Source organism: Neopelma chrysocephalum, unplaced genomic scaffold, assembly GCF_003984885.1.
Source record: "Neopelma chrysocephalum unplaced genomic scaffold, ASM398488v2 Primary Assembly neopelma1_85, whole genome shotgun sequence".
NCBI lineage: Eukaryota > Metazoa > Chordata > Aves > Passeriformes > Pipridae > Neopelma > Neopelma chrysocephalum.
The window spans coordinates 6878320-6900404 of record NW_020897747.1 but is presented as its reverse complement, the minus strand read 5'-3'; the positions used below and the strand labels follow the sequence as shown (position 1 = coordinate 6900404).

Here is a 22085-nt window from a genome sequence, read left to right as displayed (position 1 = left end):
TGTTTGTTTGGTGTTGTTTGTGGATGGTAAATGTAGGTAGCTACCACTTCAGAGATACAATTCCCAAACCTATTGTCCTAAAAAAAGCAAAAAACAAACCCTAAAATTGGGAGGAGGGTCTCACAGCACTTCATTGTCTACTAGAATGACTGGAGATCCAAATTGTGAGATGGAAAAATGGGAGAAACCCAAGACAACATGTCACTTTGTTTTCATAAGATTTGCAAACAATTTTTGGAGTAAAAGGACAGTTACCAGGTAAGAGTGATGAACCTGCTAGGACAGTGGTATACATCTGTGTCAGGGCTGCTTTGTCTGGCTTCCTAAAATTCAGTACATCTTTCCTGTTGTACCCTCTGCCTGCTTCACCTTTTATTGCTGGAGTCAGGGCCTTAGGGAGCCTTAGGGATGTTATGGGATTGTAAAGAGAAGAGATGGGGTAAAACTGAAGAGGTCACATCCACATTCAGATGTAGACTTCCCAGAGCTGGCTGTCAGAAAAACAGAGGTAGTTTGCTCTAATTTAGCCAGATCAGGACAGATCAGAAGTTATAATATCAACTAAAATAAAGCTGCAATTTTGTCACGAAGCATGGCCATTGCTTTTATGAAGTGGGCAGAGTGGACCTGTTTGAGCTTCCAGAGTGCCCTGCCTTGTTTAAAGGGAAAAGAGAGGGTGTCAAGATGCACTGCCTTAAATACAGGGCTGCCTGTATTTACCACGCAGACTGTCAGCAGGGTGGACACATCTGCAGGTCCCAATGTAGGGCAGTTTTATAAGACCTTTTTCCTTTCTCCATCCTCCTTACTTCTCTGTGAAACATGGCCATCTCATTTACTGCTGCAGCTCCACTAATATATTAATTTATGAAGTATGAAAAACGAGGTAGTTTTGAATTAACGAGGAGGGACATCAGGATAGACAGCAGGATAATCAATCAATAATGGTGAGTCAATGTCCTGTTGTTCAAAAGGAGGAAAAATAATGGGATGGGTGGAGAGCAGCTCTTGGAAAAGGGGCAAGTGGGTCCTTTTGAAGACCATATAATTCTCTGACCTTGATCTTTAGTGGTAAGAGCTGGTTCACCAAGACATTCCTCTTAAAGGAAAATTGTCCCCCGCCCCCCCAACCCCAGCCCTCAAACCCAATAATAATTGCAAAATATCTTTTTATTTCATTTTTTTACAAGGTGAAGAATATAGAATTTCAGCACATGCTGGCCACAGTCTTGATTTCTGCCACATATGCATGTCCGCCTCTTATAGTATAAATGCAGTAACTCTAATGTCAGCTCTAGTGTGATCAATTCTGTGTAAAATATTTTATCCCAAGCAGCACTGTGAAACCTGGAAGCCCTTCTGCGACTGTGTTAGAATCAGTTTTTCTTCAGAATAGACCTTGGCTGGGCTAGATCTTAGGTATTTCAGCATGTCTTGGAGTGCTTGAGGCTTCTTTTTGCATTAGTCGGAGTTCATTTCCCTTGACCCCATCCATCCTAGAATGCTTTTATTCATTGTATAAAGACAGATGTTGCTGGACTATGAAAGAACTGATAAGGATTTTCTAAGTGGTGCTCAGATGCAGTTAGGGAAAACTCAGGCTGTAGTTTTCTTATAAATCCGGGGAATCAACACTTAGACCAGTCCTTACGTCTCTGAGGAGAGGCTGGTGCTGCCTGTTCCAACAAGCTGTACAATATTATAATTATCTGTTGCAACAAATGAGGTTGTCCTCTTTATGACAAGAAAACTTATCTGACATCTTTTGCCTCCCTTGGAGTTATGCCATGGCAGACCAACATGATCCTTAAAAATGACTGCAAGAAAGCAACAAAACTCATGAAGCAGCTGTACTCGGAGATGTGGGTGGGAAAGGAGTAGAGGCAAGGAAGGTAGTGCTCAGGATCCAGAAATGGGTGGAAAGATGGAATAAACTTGGCAATTTTCTGATTTTTGCCAATTGATTCTTAAAACAAAATGTCAGTGTTATGTTGCAGATAAAACCTTCTTGTTCTCTCTTCCAATTCTGTTTCCTCTTACACTAGTTCTTCGGGACACTGCAGTTGCCAGGGCTCATGTACACGCATGGCAGAATATGGAAAGGAAAGTACATGATTTTCCCAAGGCTGCAAGGTATCAGTGATCCTGTTGTAATAGGATGTAGCAGCTGTAGTTCACAGCTGCTGGGACAGTCACTTGCCTTCTCAGTGTGTAATTGCAGACAAGACCAGCACCGTAAACCTGCAAGGACTGTATCATTGGGAGCTAATTATTAAAAGTAATAGAAAATGTCAAAGCCAGTGAGCTGGTAGTTGTGAATCCCATTCCTAGGTCCTGAACCTTTCCACATTGGAATCTCTGGCACCTGAGTTAGCGTGCAGAGCTTGCTGGACAGCTTAGAGCTGAGTGCTACCATGCAGAGCACTGAAATGCCATCATGTTTTGTAACTTTAACCTTTAATTTTTGGGGCCCTCAGCCTTGCATGCAGAAAATGGATAGACCTTCTCCTATCATCTTAACTTCCTCCAGTGGGGGGATGTTAGGAAGAGAATTACATTAGGGACAGTGAGAGACACAAGTAATAGATGCCAGGTAAGTAAATTGAGATAGATCATAAGCATCTGGATGTGAACAGTGATAAAGCTGACTGTTGTCTGTGTACACTCTGCAATCTGACTAAAAAGCAGAAAAATAAAGTGGGTAAGCAAAGGAGAAGCAATGATGCATTTAAAATTGTATTCAGGTTTAATGGCCTCAAGAGAAATACATAACACAATTTTTATTTTTCTATGGAACCATGAAACACTTTACTGTCCTCAAATGAAATAGACTGCTGTGTACAGGCTGAAAAAGTTTGCCCCCATGAGTAACTATCCATGCACATCTTTTTGTTTTCTGTAATGGGGCAACTACTGTGAGTAAACTTATACCCACATGTAAAGTGTTCTCCCAAGTGAGACCTATAATCAGAAGAGTGTTTTTATATAAATGGTGTTCTCAGTTCCAGCAGCTGTGGTGCACACAGCCTCTCCTTACTGATAACATTATTTTCTGTAACTATTTCTGCTTACACGGTAAGTTACTATAATGGTGAAAATTACTTTGTAGTTCTATGGAGAACAGCACAACCATGCATTTACTCAAATAACGTATAATTATAACAGTGAATGCTGCTTTTCTCTTTCTGTGAGCGCAGTTTGGGACCAGAGCTCTTCCTTGCCACTGAAAAAAGATGGTGGCCCCAAAACAATGAGTCAGATGTGGTAACAGTGAGGGTTTTCCTGTATAGAATAAAGAAGACTAAAAAGGCATCATGCAGAACTATGCTATGTAGAAATACCAGACTCCAGAACAATATAATAATACAGATCAGAAGCTTTAAATTTGTGTGGAAGCACTGGTTGGTGCCTGAGGTCATCAGCTGAGGCTCCTACTTCTAGGCCCAGTCATAGAATTGCTGGTCAAACTGGATTTATTAAAACCAACCATAAGTGGTGATGCTTGTAACCCATTTGGTAGCTCCTGGAGAAGGACTGTGCACGAACATGCTGTGACACAGAAAAGCCCTTGGCAAAATAGCTGAACAGCACATGGCGCTGAAGTGGCCTTAGGAAGGTGGGATTACTGTGGCAGAGGACTTTGTTCTGATGATCTGTGGGGAGTTGGAGAATGTGCAACAGTAACAAGAGTATAATGGGCTGGAGTAACCTTGGGTAAATGCTGCTTTGCTGTGACAATGACAGGTTTTACAACCAAGCATGTGGCTGTTGCCAATCCGTCACTCTTTGCCAGGTCAAACACATGCTTTTTGGATGGCTTCCATCCCCACTGGCACCTGAAATTCAACAAGCAAATGCTTGCTGTGCCCTGTAATTAAAAGTGAAAAGTACATGTGTCCAGTGCCAAAAAGACAAGAGAAAGAGGGGAGATATGTTGTTCTGACCTGCTTAGCAGCAAAACAAATATAAGATGTTCTGCTTTGTTGCGTCTAGTACGTTGGCATGCAAATTGGATCCAGCCTGGGATTTGGCACTGCGGGCAGGTTAGGATGGCAGCTTTAGAGTATCTGTGTTCTTTTCCCAGTTTTACAGCCATGATGTATTTTCATTTCCCACCTGCCAGTGAGGATTGCAGAGTAGTTTTCCTTGAAAAGCTTTTGCTTTATATCCAATTTAGCCCTGATTTGCTCCTGATCCTCAGGGCATCCTGCAAGGTGCATCTGTGCCCTCACGCAGCTGCTGGAGGTGGTGATTAAATGAAGTGATCTCTCAATGGGGAACGGGGTGTGCGAGCTTGGAATTCTGTGAAGTGTTTTGTTTTGGTATGGCAATTTATGGCAGGTGTGGCTGCAGTGCCAAGAGCCTCTTGTAATTTTGTACAAATCGGAACAATTAATTGTAATTAGTATCTGGATATGATTGGATATGAGAGACAATAGAGGTCAACAAAAGCTTAACCAACATTATTCCCTGTAAACAAGCATGGTGGGCTGATGTACATCTCCTCAGAAATGGCAAGGTGGTGCCCATTTTTGTTTTGAAGTTTCACCAGTAGACCCTGCTGTTTTAGGTTAAAAAAAAGTTTTCATTTTATAACTTGTTACTTTCTTCCTGTTTGTGGTTCTCTTCTTTCATGTACCCTCTACAAAAGGCAAAACATTCTATAGAGATATAGGACCTTCATGTAACCTGAACTACATGATGTGCTCTGATCATTCTCTCTTAGTGCTGCAAAGGTGGGGACCCACAGATGGGGTCCCCCTGACATTGGTGCCACAGATCCATGCTGTCTTCTCAAACCAATTTAGTGGACTAGAGAGCTGTGGGTCTCCAGCACAGCCAGGGGAGTCTATGGAGGAAGTCTTTCACAGGAGTTGAATGCTTACAGAAACAGCTGTTGACATCTGGAAAGTTCAGTGACAAGCAATGGGATCGTAGAGATTGGTTTGTAATTACAAAGAAGTCCTAATGGGAAGGAAGTTCTGGAGAGAGGTTAGCATGAAGTGTCTGAAAATTCTTAAGAGAGCTATTTGGTTCTTTGGTCACGGTACATATAATATAGACCCAGTGCAAAATTCTCAGGAAACTCTTATATCATTGCTCAGTTTCTATGGGTGTCTGAGTCATTTTTCATTATCCAATAATAAATACAGTAGTGAAAGTCACCTTTAACACTTAAAGATTGCTTGGATTTTATGGGATTGTATTGAAGTGAGTGCCAAGGTATAAAAGCCTTATGGTTGAGGTACTTTTATAACACATGCTTCATAAACCCTTATAAAGTGAGTGCAGTGCACTTCATCCTTTAAGATTACAGCGCTATGGTTCTGAGAGTTGGTGATCTGGTGCTATATTCATTAATTAAATTTGCCATTAATGTTAAATTTTAGGCAATAAGAAGCGAAGTTACAAGAAGTTGAAATGGGGTAGGTCCAGACAATTTATCTCTCATGAAAGCTCATTGCACCTTTACTGCTTGACTGATGCCCACAGGTTATCCTTAACATTAAGGAAGTTTTTGAGCCATATGAAGGAAGAAGGAGCCCCAAATCTGAGATACTCTGTAACACAAAGGGTTGCAATGAACGTTTTCCTTTTGGGTCACAAAGTAAGTAATTATGTGAAAGCTGTTTGTTACCCTCTTCGTGGATGTCTTATTTGGCTTTCCAGAGGGCAGATGTCCCTCTTGTCACAGCTGCCGATCACTAAATAATGGAGTGAGTTGCTTTGCATGTATGTAAATACATGGGATGTCTCTCTAGAGCAGATTTTTATCACTGCCACATCCCATTTTTTCCTGTCTGACTGATATGCTTGGTGACTGGAAAACAGAGATTGCTTTCCTTTTCCCCTGATTATTGCAGAGGTCGGTATATCTACAGGGCAGTGAGCAGGTTCAGCCATCGCTGAACATCATCTCTGAAAGTGTATAAAGTTAAGGTGTGTTTTCTAAGCTAGTGCAAATAACTCAAAGCTATCTTTAGCTTAGCTGATTTATACAGGTGTTACTTCTGCTGGTAAGCAGACTACTACTTGTGGCACCAGCACTTTTTTGTCTCAGAGGGGTTTGGGCTGATTTAATTAAACTGAAGTTTTTTTAATTGAACTGACATGTGGTGAGGAAAGAACTAAAAAAGGAGGAGATTTTCTTTGCAATGAGTTGCACCTGTCCTCCATGGGAATACCAGAGAAGGACTTCAGATGTGTTCTAAGAGGTTTGGGTTGTGTTCGTACCTCTGAGGGCATCCTTTAGCCTGCAGGGCAAGTAAATTGCAGTCATGATGTTGGAGAGGAAAAGAATGGGAGGAGAATGAATAACCGAGTATTTGCTGGTGAGAAATTTCAGCTGGTCAAACATTTAATCTAAAATGCTTCAGCGGTAAAAAATTACTTTTCCCATAAGAGATTTCCAAACTGTTTGTATTGAACATGTTTGTGATGGGCTGATGTTTTGAAGGAAGAAAATGATTTTTGTATCTTTAAGCCTTTAAATGTCATTGGATTTTAGTTTTTCAGTTTCAAAAGGAGGAAAGGACATAATAAATCCAAACAAAGCAAAAATCTTCCATTTGCGTTGACATTTCAGCATAAATTGTTGAAACTTTTTGGCTTTTTAAACTCAAAGCTACTATGGAACTTTGTGGGAAGTAGGCTTGGCCCCATAGGTCTTGTGGAACCATACAATCCCTTAAATATTTTAAATCAAAATGGAAAAGAAATAAAAAAAAGCTTTTTTTCTTTTGTTTTAAATCAGATTTGTGTTTTCTTGTTGATGATGTAGACATGACCTGTTGTTAGGAAGGATTTAAAGTGTTTCTGAGTTGAGGGGCCAGTGGGAAGAGGCCAAAAAACCCCAAAATAAGCCTTTTCACTTGTAAACTGAGCATATTCAGTATGGAAATCCCTATGACGCTGTAAACATGAAACCCCAAATTTCTGTCCTTGCAGCAGTGTTTGTGGCAGAACAGCCTTTTCAGTTGCAGGAGAGGATAATGCAGCACTACAGAGCAAATTCTAATACTTTGCTATGGAGCTGGGTTTCTCTTGTGGCTATGGAGGCTTGTATGGTTTGTAGTTGGGTTTTTTTCTCTTTTTTTTTGTTTGTTTGGGTTTTTCTTTTTTTTTTTTAAAGTGTTTTGTTTATTTCTTTTTAGAAGAGCACTTTATATAGGCAAACGAGAATGTGACTGCGACCTCTGAAAAGGACCACTTATGGAAAATGCATTAAAGTGAAGGTAGAATCAGGAGACAGTACAGAATGGTTTAATGCTGTCTACTTATTTCTTGGAACAAAAGACATACATTTGAACCTGGCTTCTTTATTCATTTACTGGGGTCCTTCCTGCTAATGTAACTGAGTGGTACTACTGCTACAGATATTGTACCCATAAAACTGCTCTGTGCTGATTTAGAGAGATGTCCTTTGGTAATTTACAGTGAAAGTTTATGTTCATTGAGAACTAATGTTAATAAAAATGCTCTTTACATAGCATGTTGTTTTAGTGTTTTTATCCAGTGGTGGTTTATTAACAAATTCAGCTGTGTACAAGATAGATCTCTATTGTGTTTGAATGACACAGAGCCAGGGAGCAAAAGTGGTGATAAAGCTCTTGAATCTGATGCTATGGATACAGGTAATAACATGGGGAGTGCATATGTGTGTTCTTGTGCCTCAGGTGCAGAAGAGGAAGGATAATGTAATGTGCCAAGCACGCCTGCTGACATGAGGGCAAAGCCATGAAGGGTACTGAGGGAAGGACTGAGTGCCAAGCTCTGGGGGAGTCTTTGGCATAACTGCAGTAGACAGATTCAGGCAAATACGAGCTCAGGCTGCCCATAGCTCCATGCCATTAGAACCTGGGCATGCTGTAGCATTGTGCCTGTGAGAAGTGCGCTAGCTCATTACTGGTACAGTTCAGTATTCCAGATCACAGTTGTCTTGTGCCTGGCTAGCTTGGAGCAGAGGGAGAGGAATGTGTCACCATCTTAACTCATGCACCTGCACATAGCCTGTGTGAAAGCAATACTGAAGAAAGTGTTTGCATTAACCCAGTGACACATCTGGAATTTTAATCAGAGTAGCAGGAACTCAGATTCTTAGTTACAAATCCTACCCTAGTTTTTGTTATATTAGCCCCATTGGAGGGCATAACTTTTTAGTACATTTGTGCAGTAATATGGTGTCACTTTCCTTCCTCTCTACTTCTGCATTTGTTCAAAGCTCCTTTAGGGTCCTGCATGCTCTCCAACAAATATGAGTGACTCTTACTGTGGTTTGTGTACCAAATACATCATGGTAGATAGAGGTATCACACTCCCCTCCTTGTGCTTTCTGCCTGCAGCTTGTGCTGTTTGTTTCCTGGGTTAAATCTCCTTGAAGTGTTCAGAGCTGGATATGTTTTCTGATCACCTACTGAATATCTCGGTCCATACATTGTAGTTAATGTTGCAAGGTGGCCTCTCTGTATCATCTTTCTTCTGGGTGCTTCTCCAGCTGGTGTCTGGTGTTCTGCCCAACTGGGGTTCATCCAGAACAGCTCTGTATGTGTCATGATTGTCCCCAAAGGTCCTGCTTTAAAGGAGGTGCACCATGTCCCAGGCAGCTCTCATCCTTTGCATCCATTCCCAAGAAACTCTCTGAAGTTCAGTCTGATTTTCAGTCTGTTTTGTTCGGTCTGGTGCTTGCCATTCATTGTTCACTGCATTTTGGAGGTCAGGAAAAAGTATGTAGCATAAACTATCTCATCTCAAGTATGTTTTCAAGGACTTACCCTTAGCAGTAACCAATGCTGCCTCCCCTCCCCCTCTCCACTTAAACTAGAGAAAATAGCAACTGAAAAGAATATTTTATATATGCATATATATATATATATAAAATCTAGAACGTAGCAAGGTGAAATGTAATTTCCTTTTAATTAAAGACTGCCATTTAATTTAATTTTATAGAAAATTATTAGATCTTAAAACCCTATAAATTACATTTGACAACTCTCTGGTGCTCCTTTGCTCTTCCTTATGGCAATTATAAATGGCAACACAGGGTGCTGGCAGAAATGCTCATTCTGACTGGAGTTTGTTTATTGTCTCTTAATGAAAAGTGATTAATCTAAATCACTACTGGGGTAGATCCTTCATCCTGGCCCCGTAATGAAGAGTGGTGGTTTCAGGCCTTTGACAAATGTCGTGCTATTTCCCCTGCCAAAAGTTCCCTCCCCCCCATAGCTTCCAGGAGAAAAAGTACGAAACCAAAAAACAAAATGAGGCGCAGAGTCTCTCACTCTTCTTCTCCTGCTTGCCATGTAACAAACCTGCGTGCCAGTCCTAGCTGCATGGCTGGTGGTGGCCTTTTTTTTTCCACTCTTTGTTGAACCTCCTGTTTCTTCCATCCTGCTCTGTGCAGGATCAGCCTTGCCTGGGAGGATAGGTGACAAAAGACGTGTTGTGTATGTTCATTTGAAGAATGGAGAGTTGATATAGGAACTAGGCAAAGGGACAGGAGGTGACTTACGTGATGTCACCACTATGTGTGACTATTGTTAGATTTTTCCACCTTTCCTAGCTTGATGGTTTTATCTGATCTTACAACCACTGTTATGCATCCAGAAAAAAAAAATTGTCCGGTTTTGTGAATAATTTGGTGGAAATGCTGCCTTTTGAACCTCATATGACTCATTTCTGTGTTGCAGATCGTTTGTGAAAGGGCAGTGGGTTTGTTTGTGTACCACTGTTAGCTCTCTTGTGCTCCTTATTTGAGAGCAGTACTCCAACAGTGACCTTTTAATATACAGCATTATTAACATTGTAACCCTCTATGACATCAGGTGGAAAATACTTTTATTCCTTTATTTTAAATGTAAGATATTTCTGGATTATCTTATTAAGTGGGCAGCTTTACATCCTTCTTCCATTCTGTAGAAACAAGCGGTTTTTACTGAACTGTGTTACAGTTCTCTGGCACAGACAATATGCTTTAGATGAACATGGGTAGATGAAATGTCTCTGAAGTCTAGGTCACCAGTGACAGAAAAAATATATTGAAATAATGGTGAAATCATTATTGTTTGGAGCAAAATAAAATAGATATCTTGATCCGATTAGAAAGAAGAAATGTACCAAAGCTTCCTTCCAGGTGGAGACCTTTGAGATCTATTCTCCAGGCCGATTTCCAGGGAGTTAGTTGCATATGGGAACATTTCTCGTTCCTCAGACTGTGCACTAGAACACAATGAAAATGCACTCCTTCAGGATCTGTGGTGTGGCTTCCTGTGGGAATGGGTGGAGATTGATTTTTGGGACTGATTAAGTGGTATATGTGAGGGATGTTGAAGGAGCTTTGAGCTCAAGCTGGATTCATACAGATGGCTTCACCCTGGGAAAAAGTTCAGTTCTAGTTCAGCTTTTCATTTCTTAGTGGAAAGGATCAGACAACATTTATGTTATATTCACTTTCCCTTGATGACTTCATGGAGTTAATGAGCTGCTTAAGATTGAACAAGCACTGAAATTTTTTGCTTGATCAAGGTCTAACATACCAAGGGTCTTACCATTCCTTGTAACTGATTTTTGCTGTCAAAATTAATGTGTTTCCCTATTGTAATCTTGAAGCTGGAACTCTGTGAAGCTGGATAATAAAAGTTGTCGTGGACATGTGAGTGTAACAAAACTGCAGCAGATCTCAGCTAGCTGATCATTCTGCAGTGAGCTAAAAAAGGCCATTCCTGGATCTGTTTTCCTGCTGATAGACAGTTTCTATATTTGATTCATCTGCTGTATCAATAACCTGCTGAGTTTAGAACAGCTGTAATTTATTTCCCACTGTTTGCCTTTATTTTATGGTCCTGGCATTTCCTTTAATGTGGAGTCATTTTCTCCAGATGTTAATAAGGTGGTGTAATGTTTCCACAACATTTTCTTGATAACATTTATGTAAAGCATGCCATCTGATACCGTGGAATCAACCCATTTTAAAATACTGGTAATAATTTTCTAATTAAAATTAGAGGCTCAGAAGTGTTTTCTTCCCTGTACAGATTGAGGTCATATGCATTCCCATGCTTGGGGAAAATTATGTTTTCACTGAGAGAGTGAATACCTCTTACTGTACAAATTGGAAGCATGATATATGACATCGTGTATCAATGTTTGTGCATATGCACATTTTCAGATGGCAGCAGCTGATTCAGGTAAGCATTCTGTATTTCCAGTGATGTGATGCTCTCATTCATAGCTCTGCAAACTGCCAAATAATGATCCTTAAATCTCAGGAGTGCTCTATTTACTTTTAGAGAGAGGATTCCACATTTGGTAAGAGGTAGTAGACTGACAAGGGTCCAGGAAAGCCTGCTGTGGCTGTCTGAGGTTGCTATATCCAGCTTTTACACCAACATAACATTTTTTTCATTCTTGCTGACCTTTCTGAATTTATCTGAATAAAGTTAAAATGAAAAAAGGAAATCACTAAATAGATCGGCAAATGAATCAGCATATAAAAGGAAACTGAAACACTAAAAAAGCACCCTATTTTGGAAATTCTATGGCTTGTTACACTGTTGAGTGCTGTTCTCAATACATCTAATAGTAGTTAGTGCTGTATGACCTTACTTTTAAATGATGTTCAGTCAATTTCACTTTTCCATTAACACTCTTTTCCCTTCATTTTTCTATTTAGATCATGCTTCTTAGCGATCCAGAGATTGAGAGCAGCATCCTCATCAGCTCTGATGAAGGGGCTACCTACCAGAAGTACCGTTTGAACTTCTATATCCAGAGCTTGCTCTTCCACCCCAGGCAGGAGGAGTGGATCTTGGCCTATAGTCTGGATCAAAAGGTGAGCAACTGATTTTGTGTTTCAATGATTATGAGCCAGGAGTTGAAGGGGATATTGTCTAGAACTGTGCACTTTCAGAGATGATGTAGAAATTATAGTGTGCTTCGCTGTTCTCACTTTGAAGGTTTAAGTGTGCTCGAAAGCCACCCAGTGACTCCAAAGGAAGCTCACTAAAAGGAGCTGAGTGTTACAGTGATCAGGGTGGGTGTGGAAACTTCAGTAGTGATGATGTTGTGAAAAGAATTAGAGATTTGACATGGCACATGGAGGTGTTCTAAAAATCTATTGATTTGCAGGCTCTGATTGCTGAGTTGTCTCTGAGGATGGAGCACTCAGGCTGAGTTGGCCAATAGCAGCTGCTCGTTGAGCATTGTGGGGTCTCATTCTGCTTGCAAACTGAACTCAGTTATCTGGAGATCAGGGAGCAGCAACGGATGACAGAGTTCTCTGTGCCACTTTTAAGTCACTTTGCAGTGCCTTCTGTTAGTGAGACATCACTTAAGTCTGTTACTTTGTCCTTAGCAAGTTTGCTCTTACTTAACATTCATCTACCTTGAAAGGTACTGAGCGGGGCAGGTGTAATGTGATAGTAAAGTGCTGTGGCTCAGGGGTTGTGTGCTTCAATTCTGGTGCAGTAGTCCCTGCTACAGCCCAAAGCTGCAACATAGACTGGATGATTAAGTTACAAATTTTAGAAAGCTTAAAACTTGCCAAGCTTTCATCTTTCCTCTTTTATGTTTCCATCATTCCTAGATTCTGGAAAGCAAAAACATGCCGAATAGCCACTAAGTTTTTTCTCCTTGTGGTGGGTTGACCCTGGCTAGATGCCATGTGTCCACCAAAGTTACTCTATCCCTCCTTTCCTCAGCTGGACAGGGGACAGAAAATATAACAAAAGGCCTGTGGATTGAGATAAGGGCAGGGAGTGATCACTCAGCAATTACTGACACAGGCAAAACAGACTTGACTTGGGAAAATTAATTGAATTTATTACCTATCAAATCAGAGTAGGGTAATGAGAAATAAAAACTGAATCTTAAACCTTCTTTCTACCATCCCTCCATTCTTCCTGGGCTCAGCTTCACTCAGAATTTTCTCTACATCCTCCACCCCAGCAGCAGAGGGGGTTGGGACATAGAGGCTGTGGTCAGTTAATCACACATTGTCTCTGCTGCTCCTTTCTCCTCAGTGGAAGGGCTCCTCTCACTCTTCCCCCACTCCAGTGTGGGCTCCCTCCCACGGGATGCAGTCTTTCACAAACTTTTGCAATGTAGGTCCTTCCCACAGGCTATAGTTGTTCATGAAAGGCTCCAGTGTGGTTCCTTTCCTTGGAATGCAGGAAATAGACTTCAGTAACAGACTACCCCCAGTGTGGGTCCCTCACAGGGTCACAGGTTCCACCTACATGAACTCTTCTCCTTCCATGGATTGAGGGGTCAGCCTGCCTCACTGTGGTCTTCAGCATGGACTGCAGGGGAATCTCTGCTCTGGCACATGGGGCACGTTCTCCCACTCCTTCTTCACTGACCTTGGTGTTTACAGGGCTATTTCTCTCACATATTCTCTCATTCCTCTCTGGCTGAAGCTGCTGGTTGGAATTTTTTAGTCACTTCTTAGACATGTTATCTCAGAGGTGCTACCACCATCACTGATGTGTTTGACTTGGGCCAGCAGCGGGTCCATCTTGGAGCTGGCTGCATTTGCTCTGTTGGACAGCTTCTAGCAGCTTTTCATGGAAGCTACCCCTGTAGCCCCCTCCCTGCTATCAAAACCTTGCCACTCAAACCAAGTACATGTGTTAATCTGTCAGGTGTGTGCGTGTGTTCTGACTGGGATTCTCAATTTATGCAGTTATTGTTGAAGCTTTCTAAACTAATCAGTCTCACATCCTGGCTATAAGAACTATATAGCTAAAATAGTGTGCCTCTGTATTTGACAATTTCCTTTGAAAGGCTAGTGCAAGTCTTTACCAAAATATTTACTGAGAGTGTAATCAAATAACGTCCTACTGCTCTGCTTCCCAGTGCAACCTTTCCATCCACTCGTTAACAGAACGTATGGCAGGCACCCGGTGTTTTGCTGCTATACTGCTGATGATTCTTGGGTGACATTTGCAAGAACAAAGCTATTGTAAATACACTCCTTTCATAGTGTCAAGTCCTTACTGTATAAAGGAGGTAGTCAAATGTCAAATAGTTTTCTGCACTCAGATGTTCAATGTAACAGGGATTTTGAAGTTGTCTAGAAAGACCAATCAATTTATTTGATGTCACAAAATGGTTTGATATCACTTTTAAACAGGAGGTAAAGATTTTGCATGAATATGGTGTTTGTACAAAGACAGCCTTGAAAGAAACAGGCATCTGATGAGGTGCTTATGAATGGGAGAAGCCAGATGTGACATACTGAGTATGTGTTTGCAAAGAGATCCGTCTGTAGTGAGTGCAGAGCATCTGGTCTTGGGTTGAAGCAGAGGACTTCTATTTCCAGTCCTTTATAGTCTTTTTATGATAGCCATCCAGAAGAAATCAAAATACGAGGTAGGCACATGTGATTGGACTCTGAGGTGGTAATTACACTCCCCTGGTCCAATACAGCAATAGCAGGCCAGGAGGATTTTTGCTCCTGCTCCTTCAAACTAGTGCATCTGTGTGCACATCTCAGCTGCTCTCTTCTGCTCAGGAGAAGGACAAGGAAAATGGTGTGCAGCTTGTTGGTCAAATGGAAATGGAGCAATGCAAATTTCAGGCTTCTTTATGCAAAGTGGCCTTTGCATTCAAGGCCACTTGGGATGCTTTTCTTCACTGTTCATAAGGATGGCCTGAAGTGCTGGTTAAAATCTGGTCCTAAAATGGAACCATGGAGCAGTGCTTTTTCCAGTTGAAGCATTTTCTTAACATAACCCAAGTACCAACTGTGCTCAGACACATCTTGGCTTAGTAAGAGCCGTAAAAGAACTGTTGCTTTGACTCCGGATCATGCAGCTTCACTGCAGTTACAGCTGATACTGAGATAATGGGCAGTGCTGTCAGAGCATGTCAGCAGTGCTATGTGAAATCCCCATGTGAAATCTTCTGAGAGGCTGGTGTAATACATTCCTGCATGTCTGGAAACAGGAGTACTGCCACAGTTGAGTGGGAACTAGAGGTCAGCCATGTCCTTTTGTTAGGTTAGGCCAATGTAAGAGTGAAGTGTCTTTTAGGCAATAAGTCCCATATACTTAAGAAGATTCATCAGGTCCTTTGCATCTTCATAAGATTGTTGTGGTTGTTCTCTCTTTTTCTCTAGAAGCCAGATCTGGTTCCCACACCTTCCCACACTACTGTGCCATGCCTTCTCTCCTAGATGTGTTATGGGATCATGCCAGTGGCATTTACCATTTGATCTCTCAGCTGCTCTGCAGAAAAGAGCTATTAAGAGCTCCTAGAATAAGTGTCTAGAGAGGCTGCAGTCACGCTCTACAGTTGTGAGGAGGCTATCCAAAGGGGCACTGTGCTGTCAGGGGTAATTGTCCAGCTGCAGCCTAGTTCTGCTGGTACTCCTCTGTCCTTTGTTTTTTTGCCCATTTTTCCATGAGGCAGCATGAAGGCACAAAATAGGTGGAGATGGATCAAATAGTGCTTGCTTTCTCACTTCATATGTCCATTTTTCTGGGATACAACTCCTCTGAAACACTTTTGATTTGATGCATGAAAGGGCAATAAAATAGAAAGTTTATCATTAGCCTGTAACCTGCAGGTAATATTTACCCACAGATACTGTGACAAGGTAGGTGCTGATGAAAGTCAGTGACTTGCTGCATGCTCAGTGGTGCAGCTGCTGCTACAGTGGGAAACCATAGTCTTCCACCTCTCTAAGTTTTACAAGTGCGTTTGACCCTTAAAATCTATTTTAATAATTACTTCAGAGGCAGATTTAAGAATGCAAATAACTCTGAAAACAAATCAAGTACATGTAATTTGACTCCCAGCAGCAGAAACTATTAAGGGAAGATCTAATCCATCTTCTCATAACTGTGAATGTGTAAACAGATTGGTAAATTTAATTTAATTTCTTAGATTAAAATATATATTTCAGATTCATATTCATCTCTTTAGTTTTCTTTCAATTAAAAAATAAAAATAATATGATGTTTTAAGCAAGCTGTGGTCAACTTGGCAATTAATGAGAATGATGCATCTGAAAATCCATTTTGTCTAGTATATTAGTTCACACAGTAAAATGAAATATCAACAGCTAGTGCCCTACAAGTAATGGATTTGGTCACTGTCTAGATCAAAAGATTTTAAAATTGTTTTGTGTATAACAATAGAAAACAATTTTAAAGTTTTGGTATGAAATAAAAATAGTCAGTGTTTTGGATCTTTCTGCTAGAAAGTTGTCCTCTAAGGTCTTCTGACCTACAGTTCTGTGGCTGTGGTTCAAGCCTCTTTTTTAAGGATTGTTTTATCCTAAAAATTCCTCTTTGTTTTTAGCTAACTTTTACACATTTGAAAACAATATTAAGCTATTTATCCAGTTGATTAAAAAAACAACAAAAAACCCCCAACACCTTTTGAATTCTGTCCTCTTAACAGAATTATTGTCCCCTCCAAGCTGGTGTTTTAGAAAGTCTTCCATAGTCTAAGACTTTCTTCTTTAAGAAAAGGAGCTCTCTCTTCTCAACAGAACTTCTCCTTGAAATATGACTTCATACTGTGAAGGCCAAAGACTTTGCAATGTTGCCTCTTCATATCAACTGAAATAATTAAATACAACAACAGTTCAATGAGAGGGAGCTCAACAGGCCTTCTGAAAGATATTTTGCTGTGTGGTTGCTGGTTACTTTGTTGATTTAAGGACAACTCACAGTACCACCATTTGTTTTCTCTTTGTAGTATCCAAAGAGTTAGTGAGGATACTTCCTTGGTACGAGTCAACACAGCATATCGTCCCTGTTCTTAATTTTTATAGCCAATTACGACCTTCCTCTGCCTTGTAAACTCGCTTGTATCCTCAAATAAATGCAGTATGGCTGAGCCAAGAAATCTGTTTGTGTGGGCATGACCATGTAGCAAGTTCATAGACCCTGATGTCTTCTCACAACATGTAAAGCATTGGCAGGAGGAGATTTTGCAGGGCTTTAAACAAGAATGGGTGGGTGTACTACTTCCCCCTGAGCAGCCATGTGACAATGTGCAATTATCAGGCCCTGGGAGATTAATTCCATCTTGTGAGTTGAAAATCTTGGATCTTTTCCCAGTAGCTTTGTGTGTGTGTGTGTGTGTGTCTATTGATAAAATACTGCAATCTGGTGTGTGCACGTGTTGGTTCTATTAATGGCCCCCCTGTGGCCTTTGACAGAAGGTGGACACTATGTAAATGTTACAGCCAATTTGGTTCAGGTCAGACTGGGTCTCACCAGTAATGCCTATACTGACACTTAGAGATATCACCCAATACAAAGGGAAAATGGGGCTTCATCCTCCAATTTTCATGGATTTTTTTTTCCCCAGAAAATATATAGGAAGCCACTTTAAACAATCTTTTTACTAAGTGTGGTGGGAAGGGAAATATACAAAAAAGGTGCAATACTATCTGTTGAAAAGTATGGGAAACTGCTTTGTGGAGTGCTGTGAAAGCTCAGAGTCTACCAGCATATACTTAAGGTACAGTTTTCGTTGCTGCCATTCATAGCAGCTGGGGATGAATATCTTGAATTGATCTTGCATTTCTGATACTAATATGTTGAGTGCCTGATCGTTTGTTTCATTTATCCAAGGAACCAACTAATTCTCAAGAAGCAAACCTTTCCACACCCCAATACCTCTCTGGGGAATGGATCAGTCTGGAGGGAGAAACAGAGGGGAGTTTCCAACTCCATGGAGTTTCTCTCAGAATAACATTGAAGCTTCTTTCAGTGCAACATGCACAACACTCTTCCATGAATATTTGCTTAGTAAATCATTAAAAAAAGATAATTTGTTTAAAAGAGAAAATATTAGAGAATAAGGAGAAAGATATTTAAAATATTTCAAATCACCATTGTTAAGAGAAAAAACCCCAGCTATGCAGAGAGATACAATTCAACCTCTTCCTTACAGGCCAAACTATGATTTGGAACTTGCTGGGAAGAGGTAAGGACTGAATAATTCAATAACATACCAATTTAAATTCCCCAGCTACACCATTACAAATTTGAGAACATTGGATGAACAAGGAGTTTGGCAATCAGCGGCTTCTCCCTCCATAGGGCTTATTCTTCAGCAGGAAGTGAACAAAATAAAGTGGGTGTCTTATTATCTCTTCGAATGAGGTGATAAATAAAGTGTGTAAGATAACATTCTGTTGTATCACCAAGTTGCACCTGGCAGACAGTATCAGATCTGACTGGGGAGATTCCTTTGGTGTGGGAGATGTGGCAAGTTATGACCTGAAAATTGAATGCAGTACATGTCACAGCCCTGACTATCTTGTCAAGACACTGCTGAATTTATTAAAAAAAAAACCCCAAACAGATAACACTGCGGCTATATAGGAAAGGGTAGGGTTTTTTTTGTCTTGGGGGTTTTTGGTGTTTTTTGTTTGTTTGTTTGTTTTTGCTTTGTCTTTTTTTTTTTTTTAATATCCTAGACACAGAGCCAAGGCCACGAAGGCATTACCTTTTTGCCACCAGGCAAAATTCTCCCCTGGAGTTTGGGCCTAGGCTCCCAGTATGACATAAGGCAGTTAGGCAGTTAAGTGTGGGGTCGTTTGGGTTTTTTTTCTGACAGTGTCCAGTTGGGTAGGATGATGCCAAAGAAATCCCGTGGGACTTGCTGAGAGGAGGATAAGACTGGGATCATGTTGTTCTGGAAATATAGGCACCTTATTCCAGGAGTCTTCCATCTTTGTCTGGGATTCTTTGTGATGAGCTGTTTAAACAGACATGTAGAACAGTCTCCAAGCTATAAGGGATCTCAAAAGATAATCTGGTCCAAACTTTCATGGAAAAGGGAGCCTAGATGTGATTGTCTAGCACCCAGTCCAGTCCTGTCTTGAAGGCCTCTAGTAAGGGGAACTCCACTACATCCCTGGGGGAAAGGAAGATTCCAGTGATCGATTGTAAGAAATTACTTTCTTATACCATGATGAAACCTCTCCTCACGCAACTTGTACCCCTTGCCTCTTGACCTCTCCATATGGCTCTTTGTGAAAAGGAGTTTTATAAAGGCATTAAGTCAGACAAACACACACATACGGAGAAAATGACAAGTCCCCATCTCTTCTTTTCCTGTCACTGTAGGTCACTGAGCTGGGCCATTAAGAGAGCCTTCAGTGCCTTGAAGGACCCTTGGTCTCTGTCTCAGAGGGTGTCTGGACAGCAGGGTTTCAGGTTTACCTCCCCCTCCATCTTCTCTGCTCAGCTTCACTGGCAAAAAGATGTAGGGAGTTGTACTCACCTTCATTCCCAGCAAGTGCCCCAGCCCCTGGTCTCAGGTTTTTCTGTGCCACTCATGGAAACTTAGGCACATGAGGGCTTCAGGATTGTGTTCAGGTGAGGGTATCGCACTTTGAGTTGGAACTCCTTTTTTGGAAAGTATGATTCCAGGGTAGGAGCTGTGCTGAAATTAAGCAGTGGGAGTTGCTGCATGTCTGAAGTGAGACGTGACTCCAGCCTAGGCCTGTAGGTTTTCTTCCTTAGAAGCTGAGGTGTGGAGCTAATGAGGAGAGGCAGGTTGGTGGCTGCCTCACATCTCATTTTGTTATAAATCAGCAGGCACCCAGAGCTGTCACCTGCTCCTCAGCAGCATTCCTGGTCCTGGAATTTAGATGTAATTGTAGTTGTCAGAAGTTGTCAAAAGTGTGAGTAACCTCTCCATTTATCAACAACAGCTCAAGACTGCACCTCTTGGGTAAAACTCAGCTTTCCTTAGCAAGATGTGAACATTACATTTAACAACGAAAATAAGCTATTTCTGCTCCCACATGGATCCTGATGGTAGAATCACCGTTTCATTGTATGATGTAAGAGAACACACTGGGGCTAATTTCTCATCATAGCTCATTGATATTTGAAGAGCACGATGATGGTGGTTCCAGTTCTATGGATACAGTGCTCAGCTTTCAGATTTATCTTGCACCAGTCACTTGGCATTTGGGCACCCCACAGAGTGAAGCTGCAGGCACATCTATTGCATTCTTTTCTTCACTTAAAAGGGAAAGAAATTGAGGAAGCTGTCATAATAAGTTACTCCAGCCAGCCTGCCATACTGAGGAAGGAAATAAAGTGAGTACGTTGCCCAGTTGTAAAGGAACATGTAGTGTTTCATGTTTAATACAAGCCATATTACAGTAACTGCTCTTAGAAATCCCTACCATACTGACTGGTCCATTGTATTACACACTCATATTAAGAAGCAATCCCTGCCCGAGAGTGCTTGCAATTAAACGTGAGGCTGACAAAGTGTTGTCCCCTGAGTATCTCTAGTGTATTCAGGCACAGGTCATTAAAGTGTTTCATTGCCTAACTACCACTGAGGATTATAGCAAAGTCAGAAGCTGAAGGCAGATAGAGCCCTGTTCCCATGACTTAACCACAAATAAGCCTTTCATCTCTTTGCCTTTTGAATGCTCTTCTGAGAACATCAGGTTCTACAAACATATCATGTGTCTGTTGCTGGACAAACCACCTGCCAGCAGCTCTCCCAGGCAGGCAGGGCTCCATCAAACAGATAAACTGAAATGTTAGTAAAGTTAGAAAAACCCAAGCCAAACAAAAAGAACCAAAACCCACACCAAACCCTTGAGATTGGGAATATTTAAGGGCAATTTACAGAAGTCTCTTCTCCAATATGATAATGAACTGAAGAATCGAAATCACTTAACTTCATTTACAAATCATGAATATGTATCAGTGCCTTTAAATGAAAGGACTACTGAAACAGATATAGTGTTTGTTCAATTCATTAAAAGGAAGACAATTTATCAGGAGATTTTTTCCACTCTTAAACTAAAGCTATATGCAAATGTTGGGAAATCAAGACCTTGCGCTAAATTCTGCTGCATGATGAATATTTTTATAATCCTAATTAGAACTAGTCATTTAGTTCAGCAATTTCCCCCAATCTAGCCAATTTGAAATTAAAATAGATGCCTTGATTACAAAACTCATTAGCAAAGAAGCACCCTTTTCGCTAACCAGTTCATTTGGAATGCACAAGCTGAATGAAGTGAGGAGCACTTGTGTTGTCAATAGCTGTAAGTGAAGTGAGCCTTAATTGTTGGCATTGTGAAGTATTTGTATTGCTGCATGTTTCATTGCAGTATAATATATCATTCATTAAATGTAACAAAAGCAGTTTTAAAATGATTTAATTAAGTGGTGTTGGTGCACTAGGTAATTTTTATGAAGTCAGATGTCACAATTGTTTGCATTTGAAGTATCGATGGGCATTACCGTCGGAAAGAAGACGTATGACTCTACATTTATCATTCTGATTATGATAAGCCTGGCAGTTTTAACAGGAGATGAGAAATTAAATTATGCAACCCTGGCTCTACTTCAGAAATGCCCCATGAATTTTGTCCTGGCAAAATACTGAACTTTGGGTTTGTGATGATTTGTGGTGCCAAAAAGAAAGTAACGGCTCATGACACTTGATTTAGTTAGAACAGACTTTCCTATTGCTTGTTATTTATGTTATAGATACTTCATGAGCAGGTTTTACTTTGAAAAGGGAAATACAGAGATAAATGGAGCGAGATACATTTGATGCTTAAATGTGCTCTTCTGCTGAAGCAACCTCATTTATCGTATAACAGAGCATGGATCCCCTGGTTTATTCCTGGGCCATGCTAAATCATGGCTGTATATTGATTTTATCTGGAGCCTAAGTGGGGTGAAGAGTGGTTATAAATACAGCAGATGGGAATAAACATGAAGGAGTGAAGAAGGGTGAAGAATAAGAACACCAGGGGCGTGATTTATTTTGCCTGACTGTAGAGATCTAAAATGTTGCAATGTATGCTTACACTAGGTGGTGAGGCTTCACATTGTAGTTGGTGGTGATCTTTTAAGTGGTGTTGATTGATTTCTGGAAGCAAATGTAGGTGACTATTTTAGGATAAGGTAAATTGTGCCTTAGACTCATTTGTATTGACTAGGGCTCCACTGACTGTCAAGGCAGTAATTTCCTTTCCTGGGATGTAACTATTTGCTATATTACTTGAGATTAGGGGACTTGAAACTAGCCCTGCTGTCTGGATGTGTGTATAATGGATTACATGGGATGTGATT

The 22085-nt window shown here is 40.8% G+C and overlaps 1 protein-coding gene across 1 annotated transcript in view; it reads left to right on the top strand.

Annotated features, from left to right (window-relative positions):
* Positions 1-22085, top strand: part of SORCS3 (sortilin related VPS10 domain containing receptor 3) — a 286600-nt gene that overhangs the window by 142225 nt on the left and 122290 nt on the right. The window contains exon 5 of the mRNA XM_027692189.1: positions 11669-11827. Within this exon, the coding sequence (XP_027547990.1) occupies positions 11669-11827 (159 nt within the window). The remainder of the gene's footprint in view (positions 1-11668; positions 11828-22085) is intronic.